This window comes from Berkeleyomyces rouxiae (genome assembly GCF_048999995.1).
Source record: "Berkeleyomyces rouxiae strain 22BRR77 chromosome Unknown BrBRR77_ptg000002l, whole genome shotgun sequence".
NCBI lineage: Eukaryota > Fungi > Ascomycota > Sordariomycetes > Microascales > Ceratocystidaceae > Berkeleyomyces > Berkeleyomyces rouxiae.
In genome coordinates this window covers 4,389,330-4,409,083 of record NW_027396492.1, presented here as the reverse complement: position 1 = coordinate 4,409,083, position 19,754 = coordinate 4,389,330, and the positions used below count along the sequence as shown (strand labels likewise).

Here is a 19,754-nt window from a genome sequence, read left to right as displayed (position 1 = left end):
TGAAAAGGCGAGAAGGATGCAGGTGACGATTATATTGGCCACGGGCTTGGGAGGCAGGAACAGGTAGCAGGCAGGCAGGTATTTTATAGTGGGTTGTTGCTATGCTTACACAAAAGCTGCAGGCTTCCTTGTGGGAATTTGGCACTAGCTGGCGAAACCAGACCTGCACAGCACAGATAGACAGATACGTATGTATGTACGTTTAGGAAGGCCAAACGAGGCTGAGGTAGTTACCGCTTTTGAGAGCAGGCAGGCAGCTGTCTACAGAGGGCAAGAATGGGTAACGACGGAGTGAAGGAGAATGAAGAGAAAAAAAGTGATCAAAGAGGCATAGCATGAGTAGGCAGGTCGTGATCGTGTGGAATAGTACAGAGAGAGAAAAAGAAATTAAATAATGGCAGAGGAAGATGCACGCTACAAGTAGTCGTGGTCGTGGTCGTAAAAGCAGGCGGGCGTAGGTGTGTGTAAGACGAACAGCAGCCTTGCTATCAAATCAGACGTGCTGGCTAGGTGCACAAAAAAGCGGCCAGCAAAAAAGATGGAAGAATAAATCGGCGGGAAGAATCAGAGGCGAGGGGGCCGAGGGGCAGGCCGCCCTATAAGTATAGCACATGCTATTTTATACGTGTTGCTGGGCCCATCTTAGGACAGGCCGGGTTTCTGTTGTGTGGTACTGGTACTGGTACTTGTACAAGTACCCTGCAAGTACCGCGCCGCTGCCCACCCGCTCACTTCTCCTAGTCAACTACACCAGAAAAGGCGAAAGTGACTGGCAGGACTTGGCTGGCAACCCCTGTCTATTTGGCCCTAGGTACAAGCGAGGTACTTGTCATCTTGCCCAAAAAAAAAAAAACAAAGAAGGAAAGAAGAGAAAAATTATCACAGCTTGTTAGTCCAGCGGCCTAGGTTGTTGCTCGTTTGCACCGGGCTGTTGCGTTTTGCAAGCTGTGTGTTCTTTTCGGCAGCTGCCCTTGGTCCTCTCTCGCGCTCATTTGCGGACCTGAGCTTCTCGTGATGTCCCAGATAGGAAACAAAAAACTGGGGCAGTGTGCATGTGCAGTTTAGTTTTTTCTCTTTCATTCATTCATCATTTCTTTATTCTCTTTGTAGTGCTGTAACAGACTGACACCGCATTGTATTCAAGGGAAAAATGTGACCGCCGTGGCTTCCAGATCGATCTTCAACGACGGCTGCGGCAGCTACGGGTACGGCAGCTGCCACTAAGCCTTCAACTCCAACTGCAACTACCACAAGCGCACAACTCAACCACCACTCCCACCCCCTTGTGTGGCCAAATATCTAGTCCGTCTTTTGAGTCCCAAGATTCCCAAAGCAGCAACTGCCTGCACTGGCGCACCCACCACCGAGTCTGACTCCTTCCATTCCTGACTGGCATGTGTCTCCATTTTCATAGCGATAGTCGCCCATGAAAAATGCGAAAAATGAAGCCTTTTTGTAGTCTCCATCAGCCGTGCTCCACATTATCACAAGGCTGTGAAAACCGCGTGCCTTCTCCCTCGCTGGAATCGTGAACATCAGCCGACGGTGAAACCACAGATCCACGTCACTATTTTCTTTGTGCTGTCTGTCCTATGATTCTCTGCCACTGGAACTAAAGCCTTGGTGTTCTCGCTAAGCTGCCGGTTGTTTTTCCACAGCATCGACCCTTTCTCTGGAAAATCATGTTCGTCGATAATCACAATCAGTCAAGGGATTTTTTTATTTGTGGGTTTAGGAGGCGTGATCGGGGCCAGCCTGGAACAGAAAAAAAGGGAAAAAGGGGGGGGGCAACGAGCCAGCTGATGAAAAACCACAACTCCGGCGAACCCAGACGATCCAGACGAGACCCAAACCCTCGTGACAAGGCAGCTTCAGGGTTTAGGGGTGCTGGCACAAGCAAAGCAAAGCACCGGTACGAGATACAAGACCTGGGACCCCAGAGGCAGACCTCAACTTGACTTTCATATCCAACATCCACGTCTCCGTGTCTCTTTCTTTCGTGCTTTCTCTGGCTCGCCCATCGTCGCGCTGGTCGTTCCTGGCCGAAGCTTGAACATGCCCCAAAGGATTTGCCTACAACATTAGCGTTCCAGGGTTCTGCCATCCCGTGGATGTGTTCTCTTCCATTCTGCCACTGGTTCACAGTGCCCTGACTCGGTCCCTACCCCTGCCCTGGCGACTGGGGAGAGAAGCTGGGGCTGGCAGTGGGACATAATGCTAATCCAGGGCCTGTGTACAAAGAAAAAGAGCCTGCCTCCTGCCTCGTGGTGCGTGCCGAGTCGAGTCGCACCCAGTCCGATGGGCTCAATCTACAAGCAAGCATACAACTACAACCGTGTAGTTGTGGGCATGGCTGGCTGTTTCCTAGCAAGCTAATCGACACTCCGGCTCTGCCTGCTTTACTGATGCCCTCTGACCTTCCGAGCTACCGATCTTGATAGTCCTCTATTTGCTTTGTCCCGTCTAGCCTGTGCAGATCAGCTCTCACTGTCTGGCTGTGGGGTTTCTCTTCTCTTTTCCCCTGGCCTGCGGCAACTCGACTTGCATATGTCACTTTGGCCTCCCACAGTGATACGGTCTTGGCTGTGCCTCTGTCCTGTTCGTGTCTGCTGACTGGTCACACCCATCTTGATCGCCCGTTCTCCCTGGCCCTCTGCGCCTGTGACATGTTTCTTGCCACGTCTATCTTTCGCCCTAGGTGCCGGCTAGCCTAGGCTTTCTTTTCTTAGCGCTGCTTCTCCGCCCGTCCAAGCTGCAGGTCGGCTCTGGTAATCTGCTGTCCTGTCCCCAGCCCCCGTTGACTTGTCGTCTGATCACACACTGACCGGGTTTGGGGCCATGTCCTCCGGCACTTTGAACAGAGTCACAGCAAGGGAAGAGTGCTGCTGGTCTTCTGGCAACTCTGCAGCACGCGCCGTCTCATTAGCAAGGTGGGAAAAGGCGGCCGTCAACAAAACGACATTGTCACGAATCATCTTAACTCGCTCAATATCGCCCGCTCAGAGAGAGGGAGGGAGCGCCTGGAGAGCCAAAGCTCACTGACCGGAAACAAGCATCCGAAGCCCAGGCCACTGCAATCCATGAGCCTTCTTTCTGTTCGTCTATGCATGTCTCTCTCAGTCATGAGGTTTCATGGGGTTAAGTGGTCGACGGCTCGTGAAATCCCGAGGTTGGGAGCTCTGATGCGCGTTTAAGTTGTCCGAAGCGAGATATGTCTTCTGAAGGATTCTAGGATTCTGGTGGTTAATTGGTCTAGTTATTCGTTGGTTGTCGTTGTCATCTCGTTGGATCTTGGAACGTAATTGACGAGCAGAGACAAGCTTCTGGAAGAAGTGAAGTTTTTTTTTTCACGAATTTTCTCCAGGCGCAATTCGTAAAAAAAAAACCACCACAATCTCGTGAATCGCCAACACACCCAGAATATCCCGAAAAAAAAAAAAAAACAAGAGATAAAAACATGCAGTGTCTCTCTGCCCACGCAGCAAAAATTCAAGCTCTGGGGTGAACCGGGATTGAACCGGTGACCTTTAGATCACTCACTCAATGATGAGACGGCCGAAGTTTGTAGCTTCAGTCTAACGCGCTCCCAACTGCGCCACCACCCCGTTGTTGTGGGATCCGCCATTTTTGCTAGTATAAACTTCAAAATCACACAATAACCCTAACGGTAACCCTCGCAAAGGATCAGCTCTCTAAGCTTCTGTCCTCCACAAGTGCCCAGACGCGTTGCCCTGCACTTTTAACGCGCCACCAACACCGATTGTATTGGATTGACTTTTGGGCAACCAAAAAGGCCGAACGCCGCCAACCGCCTATCTATACATTCCAGGATAGCATCCCCCTCTATTTTTTTTCCCGCCCAGCTTCACGGCGCCACCCTCGCCATCTTCCACGCCCACCGACGAGGCTACACACCCACCACCGCGAAACCACCGATTGCTTTTCCTTCTTTGCCAGCTCAGAATTGACGCCTGACTGTCCGTGTCGCGTCCGATCTTACTTCCGTCTCCTGCGACTCTCCGACTCTCTAACTCATGATCTGTGGTGGCTCTGGTCGCATAGCAGCCCACCATGTACATTAAACAAATCATCATCCAGGGCTTCAAAAGGTGTGTTTATTTGGTGATCGGGCCGATGCGCCATTTGCCTGGCGCAAAGCACCAAGGATATAATGAACCGCTGGACTAACTGCGACTCTCTGGACACATAGCTACAAAGAGCAGATCGTCATTGAGCCGTTTTCTCCCGGCACAAATGTCATTGTCGGCCGCAATGGCGCCGGCAAGAGCAACTTCTTCGCCGCCATCCGCTTCGTACTGAGCGACGCCTATACGCAGATGAGCCGCGAGGAGCGCCAGGCCCTGCTCCACGAAGGCTCCGGCGCTGCTGTCATGTCTGCGTACGTTGAAATTATCTTCGACAACTCCGACGACCGCTTCCCCACCGGCCACCCCGAAGTGGTTCTGCGCCGCACCATTGGCCTCAAGAAGGACGAGTACTCTGTCGACCGCAAAGTGGTCACCAAATCAGACGTCGTCAACCTGCTCGAGGCCGCTGGATTCTCTCGATCAAACCCCTACTACATTGTGCCGCAGGGCCGAGTCACGGCTCTTACCAACATGAAAGAGTCGGACCGTTTGAATTTGCTCAAAGAGGTTGCTGGGACACAGGTATACGAGGCTCGCCGTACCGAGTCATTGAAGATCATGCACGATACCAACAACAAACGCGAGAAGATTGACGAACTGCTCAAGTACATCGACGAGCGTTTAAAGGAACTGGAGGAAGAAAAAGAAGAGCTGCGCGGCTTCCAAGACAAGGACCGCGAGCGCCGGTGTCTCGAGTACGCCTTCTTCCACAGCGAACAGGTTGAGCTACAGGAATCCCTAGATCAGATTGAGCGAATCAGGGACCAGGGCAAGGACGTCACCGACGAGTCGCGACAAGCCTTTATTCAGGGCGAAAAAGCCATCACACGAATGGAGACGGAAATCCACCGCCTGACTCGCGAGATTGACCTGCTCAAAATCGACAAGCGTCAGCTTGAGGAAGACCGCCGCGACACCTCCAAAGCCTTGGCCAAGGCCGAACTGTCCACCAGAACCCTCATTGACAGCCAATCTGCCGAGAAGGACGCGCGAAACCACCAGGCTGCCCAGCTTGCCTCTATCCGCAATGAAATCGCGACCAAGGAGGCCGAGCTCAGCGCCATTATTCCCGAGTATACCCGCCGTAAGGAGGTTGAAGAAAGAACACGTCAGAATTTAGATGCAGCAGACGTTGCACGGTCACGACTGCTTACCAAACAATCGCGCAGCTCCCAGTTCCGCAACAAGAGCGAGCGTGACAGCTGGCTGAACCGGGAAATTCAAGACCTCAGTGTAAACATCAACAGCCAAAAAGCCCATCGTGAAGAAGCCGACCAGGAAGTCACCCGCATTGGCCAGACCATTTCAGAGCTCGAGGCCGAGGTTGATAACCTACGCAAGACCCTTAATAGCTGGGGCGATGACCGCAATGCCAAGTATGAGCAACTGGCCCAGGCACGTGACGTCGTGGACAAGCTTGAGGACTCTCGCCGTCAGCTGCGCAGAGAGGACGACAAGCTCGAGTCTATTCTGGCAGATGCCCGGAGCGAACGGGAGCATGCAGAGCGGGATTTGTCTCAATCCATGGACGGTGCTACTGCGCGCGGTTTAGCCACGATACGCCGCTTGAAGATGGAAAGGGACATTCCCGGTGCATATGGCACGCTATCAGAGCTTCTTGAAGTATCCGACGCCTACAGACTCCCCGTCGAACAGGTTGCAGGCGCCAGTCTTTTCCACTACGTCGTCGACTCGTCCGAGACAGCCACACAGTTGATGGAGTTGCTCCAGAACCAAAAGGGCGGCCGTGTGACGTTTATGCCCCTTGACCGCCTCAAGCCAAGGCGAATTGACATGCCCAGAACTGCCGATGCAATCCCAATCATCAGCAAAATCAAATACGAAGCCAAGTATGACAAGGCCTTCCAGCAAGTTTTTGGCCGCACTATTCTGTGTCCCAACTTGAACGTCGCCGGCCAGTACGCCCGCAGTCACCACGTGGATGGAATCACCATGGACGGCGATACCACCAGCAAACGAGGTGCCATGACTGGAGGTTATGTCGACCCTCGCAAGTCACGTCTGGAGACTGTCAAGTCAGTCAGCAAATGGCGCGATGAATATGATCGTCTACTTGCACAGTCCGAAGACACGCACCGCCAGATGGAGCAGCTCGACCAAGAAATCTCCCGCGCCATGAGTGATTTGCGCAAGGCCGAGCAGACGCTGAGCCAGATGGACCGTGGCCTAGAACCCCTCCGGAACAATCTCGCATCCCATGTCAACCAGCTTGAAGTACAGCGCAACGAGCTAGACGCGGCCATTAAACGCCGCGATCGCATGGGCCGCAACCTCCAGGAATTCATCGGCAATCTCGAGGCTCACCAGGCCGAGCTGGCATCCGACTTCAAGAAGGCTCTGACGAGCCAGGAAGAGGCGCAGCTGCAGAGTCTCGAAGAGGACGTTGTGCGCTTGCAAAAGGAGTGGAACGAAACGAGCATGCACCGCCGCGAGCTCGAGACCCGGAAGCAGGCCTTGGAGATTGATTTGCGCCACAAGCTGCAGCCCACCCTGGATCAGCTAACGTCGATGGTGTTTGAGACTACGTCGGCGACGGCTGGTGGCGCAGGCTCTGTCGAAGAGGCGCAGCGCGAGCTCAAGAAACTGCAGAAGCAGGCGGCTACGACGGAGACTACGTTGCAGTCTACACTCAGACAGCTAGATGACCTGCAGGCAAAGGTCAATGAAATTGAGCATCAAAAGGCCGAGCAGGAGCGTTCGCAGCACGAGATTGCGGCACAGCTCGAGAAACAACAAAAGAAGATTGACAAGAGTCTGCATCGCAAAGCCATGTTGACGCAGCAGCTTTCCGATTGTGCCAAGAACATTCGCGATCTAGGAGTGCTTCCCGAGGAGGCATTTGAAAAGTACGAGTCGATGGAGACCAAGACGGTAAGCCACTAACCCCCCCCTTCCCCTTTCTACCACCTTGAACCAGCGAGTGCGGGATACTAACGACGCATGACCGCAGATCACCTCCCGCCTAAAGCGAGTCAACGAGGCGCTCAAGAAGTACAAGCATGTCAACAAGAAGGCCTTTGAGCAGTACAACTCCTTCACGCAACAGCAGGAGCAGCTCATGAAGCGCCGCAAGGAGCTGGAGGCGTCTCAGGAGTCGATTGAAGAGCTGGTCGCCCATCTCGACCAGCGCAAGGACGAGGCCATTGAACGCACTTTCAAGCAAGTGTCCAAGGAGTTTGCCACCATTTTCGAGAAGCTCGTGCCAGCAGGCCATGGCCGCCTCGTCATCCAGCGCCGTGCCGATCGCCGCAGAGACGACGCCGAGGAGTCGGATGCGGAAAACCGCGGCATGGTCGAGAACTACACTGGTGTTGGGATTAGCGTTTCGTTCAACTCGAAGCAATTTGACGAGCAGCAGCGTATCCAGCAGCTCAGCGGTGGTCAGAAGAGTAAGTTTCTGCATGCTGATCTCTTTTCTTTTTTTTGTTTCTTCCCCCATGTACCAGAGCACTAACACTAAAATGCTACAACAGGTTTGTGCGCCCTGTGCCTCATCTTTGCTCTTCAACAGACCGAGAGCTCGCCCATGGTCATTTTCGACGAAGTCGACGCCAACCTCGACGCGCAGTACCGCACGGCCGTGGCAGCACTGTTGCAGAGCATCTCGACCGACGCCGGCACGCAGTTCATTTGCACGACATTTCGTCCCGAGATTGTCCACACGGCCGACAAGGCGTACGGCGTGTTGTTCCGCAACAAGACGAGTAGCATTGACTGCGTGAGCACCGAGGAGGCGCTGAGCTTTGTAGAGGGGCAGAAGGCGTAGGTGGTGCTGTCAAAAGCGAATACCGGGGGAGGAGGGGAGTGGCTTCTGGATGGAGGGCTATGAATGTTTATGGGTTGGGAGAATGGAGTCTGGTCGGGACATGTGTCTTTTATGTTGTTACTCGCTTGGCTCACATCAGCTGCTCTTTGAATATATGAAATGTGACATCACTACACGCCATAACAAGGAAACTGGTGGACGTGAGGTTAATTCTTTTACATTGTTACAAGTCTAGACATACAGTACATTGGACACTGGGCTCCTCTGCCTCTTCAACAGGCACCGGAAAAGCCCAGTCACTCGCCTCCTCTCTCTACTCCTACAAGCCCGCCATCAAAGTAGCTGTGTACTCAGCAAGGTGGCATGTGCTTTTTCACCGGCAGCACTTACCGGTCAGCCATCATATTCCGCACGCCCTTAAAGTACTCGGGCGCAAGGGTAGCCTCGAGCTCCTCGCGCGTCAGCCACTTGAAGTCCTTGAGACCAAGCGGGTTGCCGGCGAGGTTCGCCTGGCCAGCCATGATTCGGCCCTTGAGGAAGAAAGTCTTGGTGGCAGGCTCGACGACGTGGGCTACGGGTACACGGCCGACAACCCATGTGTTCATGTTGACGCCGGCGGAGGTGTCCATGGCTCTCTTGGCAGCCTGTAGGGGGTGGGGGGAAAACACACAAGTTAGCTATACACTCCGAATCAAAGCCCGATGGGGGGGGGGGACACAGCGGGAAAAAGACCTGGTCAACATACCACGTGCAGGTTCTCCTTCTCTGCCAGCTCAACCGAAGGGAACGTCCAGGTGCCGTCATTATGCTGGACCGTCAGGTACAGCGTGCGGTCCATCTTGCGGTCGAGTCTGCGCACATCGCCCGCGCGATCGGCCTCCGACTCGCGCGGCTGGGGGCTCTCAACGGGCAGGCGGTCCTCGGGGGGGATCTCCTCGGCGTCCTCAGATACGCGCATCTCGGCGTCCTTGAGCAGCGTCTGGGTCAGCGTCGCGGGGGCGCTCAGCGTGTCGCCAACCAGCAGCTCGTCGTTCCACGCATTCGCGCTCTTGCCGTTGTACGTGCCGACCTCGCGCGCTACCAGGCCACCGCGCTCACGCAGCTTGATTGCCCAGTCCAGCTGCGCCGGCGTGTCTGGCTTGAAGTAGAAGCGTTGGCTGAACGGCAGGCACAGCCGCTCGTTCAGCCGCTTCTGGTAGAACCAAAAGGCGCTTTCAAACGCCGTCGGCTCCGCAGTCAGCAGCGGCGCGCGCGTCAGGATTATCCCGGCTTTTATCGTGTGCGAGGGCGGCGTCTCTGGAGCAGGCGGGGATGCTGATGTTGTCGTTGCCGTGGCGTATGTGCGCATGGCCAACGGCCGGCTGATGTTGCGGGGCATCTGGCCGAGGCATTGCATCCCTGGTTGCGGTGCAAAGTTAGCAGTCAGCACATACACAAGTCAAGCGGGCATTGGGCCCCGGGGCCTGCCTCCGGAGCAGACACGTGTGCCGCATCCATCGAGGCAGCCACCAATCGGGGCGGCGGTGGGTGGACAAACGTACTCCGCAGCAGGGCCGAGACGGCCTGTGGTGATGTTCTGGAAGCCATTGCAGACCGAGCGTGTGTGGATGGCCGAAATTCCGTCCTTTTCCTGACGCACACAGGCAAAAAGGCAGATATAGAAGCCGTGGGGAGAGTTTTCTTTTTGCTTCCGCTTCGGCTACAAATTCCTCCAGCCCGCTGTACCCTTTGGCTCTCGGTGTGAAGTTGACCTTTTTTTTTCGCGATCTCTCGATGGCCTGTTAGTCAGCAGGTCCACAACTATCTTGACACCAGCAGAGGCATTTCTCGCTGCTGCTGTGCCAGAAACAAGTCAAAGTAAGCTATCTTTTAGCAGGTCAAGATAAAGCTGATTCCCGCGGTTCGACTAATCCTCATAAAAAGACACAATTCTTCGAGACAAAGCCTCTACTGCCTGCTCATCGTGCACCAGACACTCCTCAACCATCTCCAGGGTTACCACAAGGGTTGTGCTGAATAAGTTTGCGCCTCAGGCGCCAACACAGTGGATCCACCGAGCGACATCAAAACCCGCAGGACACAGCTCGCTTTCTTTGACTTTTTTCTTTCTTCTTTTTTTCTTTTTCATCTTCTATTTTTTGGCACTCCTTATCATCGAAACTACTTTTATTTTTTCTTACCCCAAAGTGTTTTGACCGTTTATGAGTGCCAAGATTGATTGTCGCAGTCTTTTTTCGCTAGCGGTACTCGTGCAAACTTTTGTTTTGCTATACCAACCTACTGGGTTCTGCTGGATAGTTTCTGCTCACATTTCTTGTGCCTGTAAAAAACTTTATATATAAAAATAATTCCTTGATGCCGCAAGACCTCCTTTTTAGTGGTTGAGCCGTCTGGTATCAAAGTCATATCGTAGTAACTGCTATTTCAATTGCGTTTCACTCAGTACATGCATTGACTCGCACGCTTGTGAAATCTGAGTCTAGCTCGCTCCCGTATTATCGCCTAGCCTTAACCCTAAACAAAATGCAACAGCTTCCCAACTCGAGTCAAAATTACGCCTATATATGTACACAACAGGATTCCCGTCGTACTCCTAGAACACCTTAACATAACCAATAATGACCTGCTTGTGGTCCTGGGAGAAGCTAATAAAACGAAAGAAAATTATAACAAAGAGAACCCACACATCCCATAAACCAAAAAAAAAAAACACTTGCTGAGGCTTCTGGATAGCAAAATATCGTGCCTAGGGTAGAAATGTGAACCAAACAAAAAGAGGGAGAAGGAAGAACAAAAGGGAAAAAGAAGAAATCTAAAGCTAAAGACAAGGTGACAAAGAAGAGATAAAAATACACACGAGAATCTGGCAAGCAGACGGCGGGGGAGAGGGGACAACGGCCCTTATGCATCGCCCGAGCTTGTGGCAGAACTCTTTGTGCTTGTCTCAACCGTGGCCTCGTTTATTCGGCGCTGAACCTCGACCGTAGCAAGTTGCACAAGCTTATCCGGAAACCCAGCATCGTCTGTGTTCACGCTGCGCAGCTGTTGGCGCACAGTGGCGAGGGCCTGTGCGCCAATCTGGCCAAACTGCCCGCTGGTCAAGGTGCTGCCGACCGTCATGTGCCGGCGCAGGCTCTGTTGGATGGCTGACGTGATCTCGTCGGGCTCGCGGTTGTAGATGTGCGGAGGGAACGCGAGGGCTTTCATGGCCTCAAAGATTTTGCGCTTTGAGGCGGTGACCTCGTTTTCCCGGAAGCCAAACGGCCCTGTTGAAGAGGCCGAGGAGGAGGATGATGATGATGATGAGGAGGTACCCTGGGCACTAGAGTTGTTGGCGGTGCTACTCGATGGAGGGGGAGAGGCAGAAGCCATTGCTTTGCTAACCCATGTAGGCTCACTTACAAGTTGTGCCTCCTCGGGCGCATCGCGGAGCCACGCCGGAACCCGGCTTCTTGCATGCATAGAAGGCACAGCAGCAGAACTGCGACGCCCAGTCTCTTTTTCCTTGTCTCTCTTTTCGGACTCCCGTACACGGCGATCCTTGGCCTCGCCATCTCGGCCTCGGCGCTGAGAGTCATTGAACATCTGGTTCACTGAGCTATAGTCTGGTTCAATGTGCGATGTCAAGCCAGGCGAGCCTGACTTGTTCATCATAAAGGGAGGACTTTGGCAGCCCGAAGTAGGACTGCTCCCCCGTGACCGGTCAGGTGAGCCAACAGGTGAGATTGCCAAATCACATGTTCCACGGCGCAGATAGTGTCCGACCTTTTCGTCATCCGTGCTAGGCTCGAGACCAACTTCCTTTAGCAGACTCGACACAAACGACGGGCGATCCTCAGCAGGAGAAGCAGCAGCGGAAGTCGAAGGAGCCAAAGCGTTCGCGCGAGCAGAGGGTCCAGAAGCGGCAGCAGAAGAAGACGCAGGCTCGGCAACCTTTGGAGGTGGCCGAGTACAGGGGCGTTTTTGCTTGCGCTCAGTCGGGGGCTCTGGGCCGCTTGAAGGAGGCGCATTTTGTTGTGGAGCAGGGCGTTTTCTGCGGTGCGGTGGGGCGGAGCTGGTGTTGGTGTTGGAACTTGATGCAACAGTACGCGGGTTTCCCGTGGAAGATTCTCCGGAGTTGCCAGTTCCAAGCGCCTCGTCGAGAGCTCCCCATGCATCAACAACGTCTTGGCTCATGGGCTCGGGCACGGAGGGTTGGGGAGAAGGTGTGGCTACGCGTGAAGAGATTGGGAGAGGCGGACGAGCTGGGCGACGAGGTACGACTCTTGTCGAGCGAGAAACCTCTCTGGTGCGCTCGGTTTCGATTCGGGAGCGAATTGCCGATCGGCGTTCGCGCAGCATGTCGATCTCGATGACATCATCGCCCGTGTTGAGATCAATGTTGGTGGACTCGTAGACATGGTTGACGAGGCGGTTCCAATGAGCGCTGGACTCTGGCTGAATGTTTCTAATTACGCGAGAGATATTGCGTAGACCAAGGCGTGTGCGCATGGCGCGGCGTCTGGGTGGAGGACGGGCGCCGTCCAGAGCAGGATTAGGAGCATCAGAAGGGGCGGCTATAAGACCCTGGGAATGGAGATGGGCGCATTCCATGCAAAGCCAGTCGCCAGTAGGCACCTCTTCTAAGCCGATGCAGTACGTGTGGTAGGCGGCACGGCAATTGGGGCCGTCGCATAAAAGTAAGACGCTCTCATCTTCATCTGAAAGACAAATAGGACAAGGATGTGCGTCTTCTAGCTCAATGGAGATGGAGGTGTCAAGATTGTCGACCTGAACAGGCTGCTTCTTGTCCTCTACGCGGTAAGTCTTGATGAGTTTCTCTGTTTAGTGTCAGCAATCAGATACATGGACACACATATTGGGTGTTGGAGGAGGAGTGCAGATGTTGGCAGCAACAGGTTGGCCGGCGTCCGAGTCCAAGGTGTTTGTATGAAGTGCAGGGGGAGTACAGGGATAGGCAGTGAAGTGAGTAGGAGCTGGACTATAGGGCTTATGGGGCAGTGGAGCGCTGTAACAAGACAGCTAGTAGTGGACTAATAGCGGGAGACAACTTACGATTAGGCGGTGGTGTTGAAACATGGATTTTATGAAATTCAACACGGCACATTGGGCACGAGTTGGCGATGTTAGTCCACGGCATGATGCAAGAATGGTGGAAGACATGATCGCAAGAATCCAAATTGGCAATGTACAGGTTTTTGGTGGTTGCAGGGTCCAAGAAGAGAAACGAGTCTGTGGAATTGGAGGAGGAGGAGGAGGCGGTGGTGGTGGAATTGGTGCACGTGGGAGTAGGCGTTGTTGAAGTGAATGCCGACAACGATGTTGTTAGTGGTGGAGAGTCTTTAGTGCTGGAGCCTGTGCTGGAGCTGCCTGTGGCAGCGCTGTTGCTGGCGGCGTTTGGGACGCTAGAAGCCGCTGCAACAAGCGGGTTGGCGACTAGGCCAGCACTATCCTGGACCACTGTAGAGCAGGTGGGAGCCACTGTTAGGGCCTCTAAACATATGGAGCAGCTCTCCTCATCCATTGCTGTTGCCATGCTTTGCGGGCAGGATAGCTGGGCGAAACTGGTGAATATAGAGATAAAAAAAGGAGTGTTGGAAAGATAAGAAACATGAGAGTGCGCGGGGGCTGGTTGCGGGTTGAGAAAGACGGCGGGAGATGGTGGAAATGATGGTTGAAGTTGGAGGTAAAGAAACAAAAACGAGGATTGCGAAGGAAGTTGGGAAACGGGGGATGGAGGTGGGTTTTTGAGTAGTGTGTTTTTTTTTGCTGCTGGTCTGGTTTTTGGTCTTTTGGGGGCTCTGGCTGAGCTCAGGAAGGCGAGTGAGAGAGGAGAGCAAAAAGACAAGGCAGCTAGTTATCGGTATTTGAAGAGGGAGGCATGAAACCAAGACGGGCAGCCGCTGACAGCTGTCTGACAGGTGGTAGGCTGACGAGTGACGGGCTTTTCTCGTTTTCTTGTTGCGCTTGACGTTGGCTACGCTATGGCTACAACGGGCAAGTCCAGCTCCAGCAATTAGCTCCCCAGTGAATGAATTAGTGGGGCTGCTCCCTCCTGCTCCCAAACTATCAGCCAGCCAGCCAGCCAGCCAGCAAGCCAGCAAATGGGTGTGGGAACTAGTTAGGAGAAACGACTAAGCCAGGTGTGACGAAGGAGGGTTGGTAGGGTATGTAAAATAGATGTGATAAAACGTCAAGTAGCCAAGCCCAAAAAATGTCACGGCCTCAGTCAGTCAGTCGTGGTCAGGTCACGAGATAAAGCCAGAAAAGAGATCGAGTTAGAAAAGAGGCTCAATGACGGAAATAAGAACGCGGCGAAGGGGAAGCGACCATCTGGAAAAGACGAACAAGAGACAAGAGTCAGTCCCACGGTGAAGCGAACCGAAAACAGATGGCCATGTACAAATCTTTGCCAAACCTGAGGCAGCACAAACAGCACAGGAGGCGTAACTACATGTCATGCACATACATACATACTGAGTTACTAGGAGATGTCAAGGCGACAGGACACAAAGAGAACAGAACAACCAAGGCAGATAACCAGGGGCCAACACGGACATAGAAACGAGCAAACCCCACACCATGGCGAAAGAACAGTTCGTTCCGTCTGTTCTGCCCTTCAAGGCTTGCATCCTATAATTAGAGAGGCTTTCTTATCACTCGGGTTTTGGGGGAGGCACTGCCAACGAGAAAACCCAATAGTCCTCGGGCCACCAGCACCCGGCCAAGAGAGTCTAGATAGCAGTACTTGGGGGGTACGTTCTCCAGCCCCGGGAGTAGCGCAAAGTCCAAGTACCCCGGTGGTCCCCTCGCCCTCGCTCCCATCTCATCCATCCCATCCCATCAAGCCAAGCCAAGCCCATCGTGACCTCGCCGTCAACCACAGCCATGGACTTCTAGCCTCTTTTACACTATTATTTCCTCAAGCTCCTGATGCCAGTTGATCACACCCTGCCGTCCGTCCTCATCCTCATCTACTTGCAGGATTCATCTTTGAGCACATCCCCGGTCTCCAAATGTCTTGTTGCTGCAGCAAATGTTACAATGTGTGTAGTTAGTCAACCAGTTATGTATGTATGTACATATGTAGACACATACATAAATTTGTGCATCCATCCATTCATCCATTCATGCTGGAATACTTGGGCCAAGGGCCTCTCTATCTCTCTATCTCTCTCCTCGCCCTCGCCCTTCCCTCTGCCGCAGAAAGTCTTGGATCCGACAAGCACAAGCACAAAGAAACATGCTCCCGTCTTCGTCTTGCCCTAGCCTGAGTTCCCTTGTGCCATCTGGGCCAATTGTTTTTCCCAGTTTGCCTCCTTTGTCGCCCGCTTAATTTCGCGCTACGTACTTGACTTGTAGGACCTGTAACTAGTTACATACATGCACATATAACTATAGTTCATCCCTCCCTTTGTTTCCAGGCGACAAAGCCTGTCTGTACATATGTACATAACTAGGACGGTCAAGAGTGACCATGTCTAGCTCTCTGGTTCGACTCGACAAAAACCTTAACACTATGTATGTACAAGTAGTATCCAGACGCTGCAGCGTTGACTAGTTAGTCTGGCCCTTCTGCTCCAACACCAAGTCGGTAACCCTTAACCCTTACATTGGATGTATTTTCTCTTACAAATAAAGGTAACTAACTCGGAGCATCATTTCCTCTTGCTTCGTTACATACATACATCCAAGCACATGCCATGGCCTCCCATTTTTCCTTTTTTTACCCGCTTGTGCTTTCCCGTCTGAAGTATTGCTTTGAATGGATGGATCCTTGTGTCATGCTGCGAGTAATATCAGCAGCTCACCTCTCACCTCTACTGCGTTATTTTGGCCGCAAAGAAAAACTAAAAAAAGCTTTCTATCTCATCAAGCCACCTGAGTCAAATATCAAGCCTATATTGTACCAATGTCTTGCCATGATCCTCACTGCACAAACAAAGAACCCCCACCACCACTCAAAGAGTGCCATGTAGATGAAATAAGCACTTCCCTTGACGCAGGGCATTCATTGTATACGAGACCCAGCACCACCAGTCCTGTCCTTGATACACACTATACGTCCTTACTTGCATGTGTATGCATACAACAGCATCCACAAATGATCATCCCATTTAAGCCTCCCAGCATGTCATACTCTTTCAACCTTGAGCCAGACAGACCCAAAGACGGCACTGGCGTCGGGCCAGCGTGGTCGATATGTCAAGCCATCTTGCCTTTTGATAGCAAAACGCAAAAAAAGGTCCGTCATACAGAAGCTGTTCAGTCTCACAGCTGACATGAACTCAAATCCTTTTTTCCCCCTCAGTCATGACAGACACAGACCTAAAAGAAAAATTAAGCCATTTACACACATGACACAGCGTTTTGATGAAGAGATCTTGATTCTCCTGAAAAGATTTTGACATAGAGAGTCTAGCCGTTACGTTACGCCCGGATCGTTCACGACATCTCGGTCGTTTGCATCATGCCCATAATTTTGCCCAAAAAAAACAATCAGATACCGAAAAGAACAAAAGCATTTTGATTTTTTATTTGTATTGTTCTGTTTAAATCTCGGCAATCTCACGCAGACGACGCAGGGTCGAGCGCATGGTGGTGGCAGCGGGGGTACTACAACGAGAGTTAGCAAATTTATCCCGGTCATTGTTGACGTAGCAAAGGTAATATATCTGCTCGCACTCTGCCACAAATGCCAGCCTTATCCCAACTTGTGTGGCGATGGGTTTACAAGATAGATAGACAGGGCATTTGAGCCTTTTGATAGTATGAAGAGTGAAGATATTGGAAGAGGAGGGTGTTGAGGAGAAACGTACGCCAGAGTGTAGGCACCACCAGCCAGAGTCTTGTTGCAGGACTTGCAGTTCCAGATACCAACGGAGTGACGCTTCACGTTGTCCTTTCCGCAGAAAGCGCAGGTGTAGCGGGCGTGCTGCGAAATCTCGGCCTTCTTGGCGACCTTACGGAGGGAGGAACCGTATCTGACGGTTGGGTTAGTATTTTGGGTCTTGGTAGGCTAAGCTCCATCGCCATCAAAGGATGCTGTTGAGCTTGGTCTTGATCTTAGTCGGAAGCTTTGGGTGGTCTTGGATAAAAGCTCTGGCAGTCGAATCGATAAATTTGATGTTTGTTGTATGGTTGATCATGGAAGGTGGGATAAATTGTGACGTCGGATCCAATTTTCGATGAGAAGTCATGAGTGTTGATGATTCCGAATAGCTTTGATACAAGACAAATCGAACAGCTGTCCTTGCCGCTGGAGCCCGCGAGGTTTTGATTTCGGAGAGAGGGGTGATTCTTACCTGGTACCGTACTGTAAAGTTTTGTTAGCAAAAATCGTTCATGATAGTTTGCCAGAGGTTGAGTGATTCAACGTGTGTCCGACAATGGGACAGCAGCATCATCGCTGAGAGATTAATAACATACCTTGCCGGTAACGCCGACCTTCTTCGTGCGCTTAGCCATTTTGATGTGTGATGTGGTTGGTGAGACTGACGATTGTTTGTCTTGAGATGCGGAGAATGAGAATCTACGCAACAGTGGAAATATCCAGCGTTCCAAGGACGCACAATAATTTTTAGCGTTGTGCGCAAAATTCAAGGGCACTCACGTGATTGTATGGGTCTTCCCCAGTTGTGGGGTATTGTAGTCAGCAGGCTGAATTCTGGAACAAGGTGCTAAAAAGCACCCTTTGAAATGGGCCCGATTACTCATGTCGCCAAAACACCGGCTAAACAGAGGTACCCTAGCCGGAAATTCAGGGGATTAGAAGAGCTGATGGCGGGGCACGCGTAGCACGCGCTAATTGGCTAGTTCCCCTCCATAGGTAGCAGGGGAGATTTTTTGGGTCCTGTATGCTGTATGGCATATGGTAGCCTTTTGGTGGCCTTCAACGAGACAAAGCTCCTATTGCAGATAGTTGACGACACCTCTTGTGACGTTTGTTTTCTGTTGGTCTTGCTCAGGGAGTTACAATCGCCACAGCACATTCGCCATGTCCCTCAACATTCCCAGCGCACCCAGTGCGGGCCTGTTCAAGCCTGGCTACAATAGGTGAGCACTGGCTTCTCAATTGAACTGCAGCTTCATCGGCTGCTGATTCACGCCTCGTACTGTATGCTAACGCCGGCCCAACTTGCCAGCTATGACAACGAAGACGGTGCCGTGCTTCGCAATATTGAAGCATGCCGCTCCATCTCCTCGACACTCCAAACCTCGCTCGGTCCCTATGGCCGCAACAAGATTGTCATCAACCACCTGCAGAAGATGATTCTGACTTCCGATGCTGCTACCATTCTCAAGGAACTCGACGTTGTCCATCCCTGTGCCAAGCTGCTCGTAATGGCTTCTCAGCAGCAGGAGGCTGAGATGGGCGATGGCACTAACCTGGTCATGATCCTGGCTGGAGAGATGCTGAAGAAGGCCGAGGACCTTCTCCGTATGGGTCTGAAGACTGCCGACATTGTCTCCGGCTACGAGATGGCCCAGAACTTTGCCCTGGAGACTCTCGAGAAGCTTGCTGTTGACAAGGTTGGCGATATGCAGTCAAAGGAGGAGCTCAGCAAGGCTCTTCGCACCGTCATTGCTAGCAAGCAGACCGGAAACGAGGAATTCCTCGGTGACCTGGTCGCCGAGGCTGTCCTTTCTGTCCTTCCCAAGAACCCCGTCCACTTCAACGTGGATAACATCAGAGTTGTCAAGATTATGGGTAGCAGCCTGAACCAGAGCCGTGTTGTCAAGGGCATGGTTTTCCCCAAAGAGCCTGCCGGTTCTGTCAAGAAGGCCAGCAAGGCCAAGGTTGCCGTCTACACCTGCGCCATTGATACCAGCCAGACCGAGACCAAGGGCACTGTTCTCCTGAAGAACGCTCAGGATATGCTGGATTTCACCAAGGGCGAGGAGACCCAACTCGAGGCTGCCGTCAAGGAACTGCATGACGTTGGTGTGCGTGTTGTTATCGCCGGTTCCACCGTTGGCGAACTGGCCCTGCACTACCTCAACCGTTACGGAATCCTACTGATTCGTGTTCTCAGCAAATTTGAGCTTCGGAGAATCTGCCGTGTGGCTGGTGCTTCCCCTCTAGCCCGCTTCGGTGCCCCCATGCCTGATGAGATGGGCAACATTGATGTCGTTGAGACCATGGAGATTGGTGGTGACCGTGTGACTGTTTTCCGCCAGGAGGACGAGACCACCCGGACGGCCACCATTGTCCTGAGAGGAGCTACCCAGAACCATCTGGACGATATTGAGCGTGCCGTTGACGATGGCGTCAATGTTGTCAAGGCCATCACTCGTGATGCCCGTCTGGTTCCCGGCGCCGGTGCTACAGAGATCCAGCTTGTCGAGCGGATACAAGCGTTTGGCGACAAGACCTCGAACCTCCCGCAATACGCCATCAAGAAGTACGGCGAGGCCTTTGAGGTTGTTCCCCGCTCGCTGGCCGATAGCGCTGGTCTGGATGCCACTGAAGTTCTGAGCAGACTGTATGCCGCCCACTACGATTCGGAGAACTGGGACACTGGTGTTGATATCGAGAACAATGAGAAGAACGGCATCCTGAATGTTCAAAACGAGGGAATTCTGGATCTGCTCATCACCAAGCATTGGGCTATCAAGCTGGCCACTGAGGCTGTCCGGACAGTACTGTCTGTTGACCAAATCATCGTGGCCAAGCAGGCCGGTGGCCCGAAACCGCCGGCTCCCAACCCTGTAAGTTGATCCCAAGATACAACACATAACCTTCCCGACGATACGAATGCTAACTATCTTACAGAACTGGGATGAGGACTAGTCATTTTGTCTTTCTTTAACGAATG

General features: G+C 52.6%; 5 protein-coding genes across 5 annotated transcripts; 2 read left to right on the top strand and 3 right to left on the bottom strand.

Annotated features, from left to right (window-relative positions):
• Positions 1 to 4,071: 4,071 nt before the first annotated feature.
• BROUX77_002818 (uncharacterized protein) lies at positions 4,072 to 7,935 on the top strand (the record flags this gene model as incomplete). Its single annotated transcript, XM_073747401.1, has 4 exons — positions 4,072 to 4,109; positions 4,211 to 7,040; positions 7,120 to 7,558; positions 7,643 to 7,935. 4 exons carry the CDS (start codon positions 4,072 to 4,074, stop codon positions 7,933 to 7,935), a joined length of 3,600 nt encoding a protein of 1,199 aa, XP_073607900.1.
• Positions 7,936 to 8,321: 386 nt separating this feature from the next.
• BROUX77_002817 (uncharacterized protein) lies at positions 8,322 to 9,522 on the bottom strand (the record flags this gene model as incomplete). Its single annotated transcript, XM_073747399.1, has 3 exons — positions 8,322 to 8,579; positions 8,681 to 9,333; positions 9,477 to 9,522. The coding sequence occupies 3 exons, from the start codon at positions 9,520 to 9,522 to the stop codon at positions 8,322 to 8,324; spliced, it is 957 nt and encodes a 318-aa protein (XP_073607899.1).
• A 1,314-nt stretch (positions 9,523 to 10,836) lies between these two features.
• BROUX77_002816 (uncharacterized protein) lies at positions 10,837 to 13,471 on the bottom strand (the record flags this gene model as incomplete). The annotated part of the gene is made up of 2 exons (XM_073747398.1): positions 10,837 to 12,755; positions 12,991 to 13,471. 2 exons carry the CDS (start codon positions 13,469 to 13,471, stop codon positions 10,837 to 10,839), a joined length of 2,400 nt encoding a protein of 799 aa, XP_073607898.1.
• Positions 13,472 to 16,487: 3,016 nt separating this feature from the next.
• BROUX77_002815 (uncharacterized protein) lies at positions 16,488 to 17,403 on the bottom strand (the record flags this gene model as incomplete). Its single annotated transcript, XM_073747397.1, has 4 exons — positions 16,488 to 16,551; positions 16,755 to 16,919; positions 17,241 to 17,251; positions 17,365 to 17,403. The coding sequence occupies 4 exons, from the start codon at positions 17,401 to 17,403 to the stop codon at positions 16,488 to 16,490; spliced, it is 279 nt and encodes a 92-aa protein (XP_073607897.1).
• A 529-nt stretch (positions 17,404 to 17,932) lies between these two features.
• Positions 17,933 to 19,729, top strand: BROUX77_002814 (uncharacterized protein; the record flags this gene model as incomplete). The annotated part of the gene is made up of 3 exons (XM_073747396.1): positions 17,933 to 17,991; positions 18,081 to 19,647; positions 19,712 to 19,729. 3 exons carry the CDS (start codon positions 17,933 to 17,935, stop codon positions 19,727 to 19,729), a joined length of 1,644 nt encoding a protein of 547 aa, XP_073607896.1.
• Positions 19,730 to 19,754: the final 25 nt, after the last annotated feature.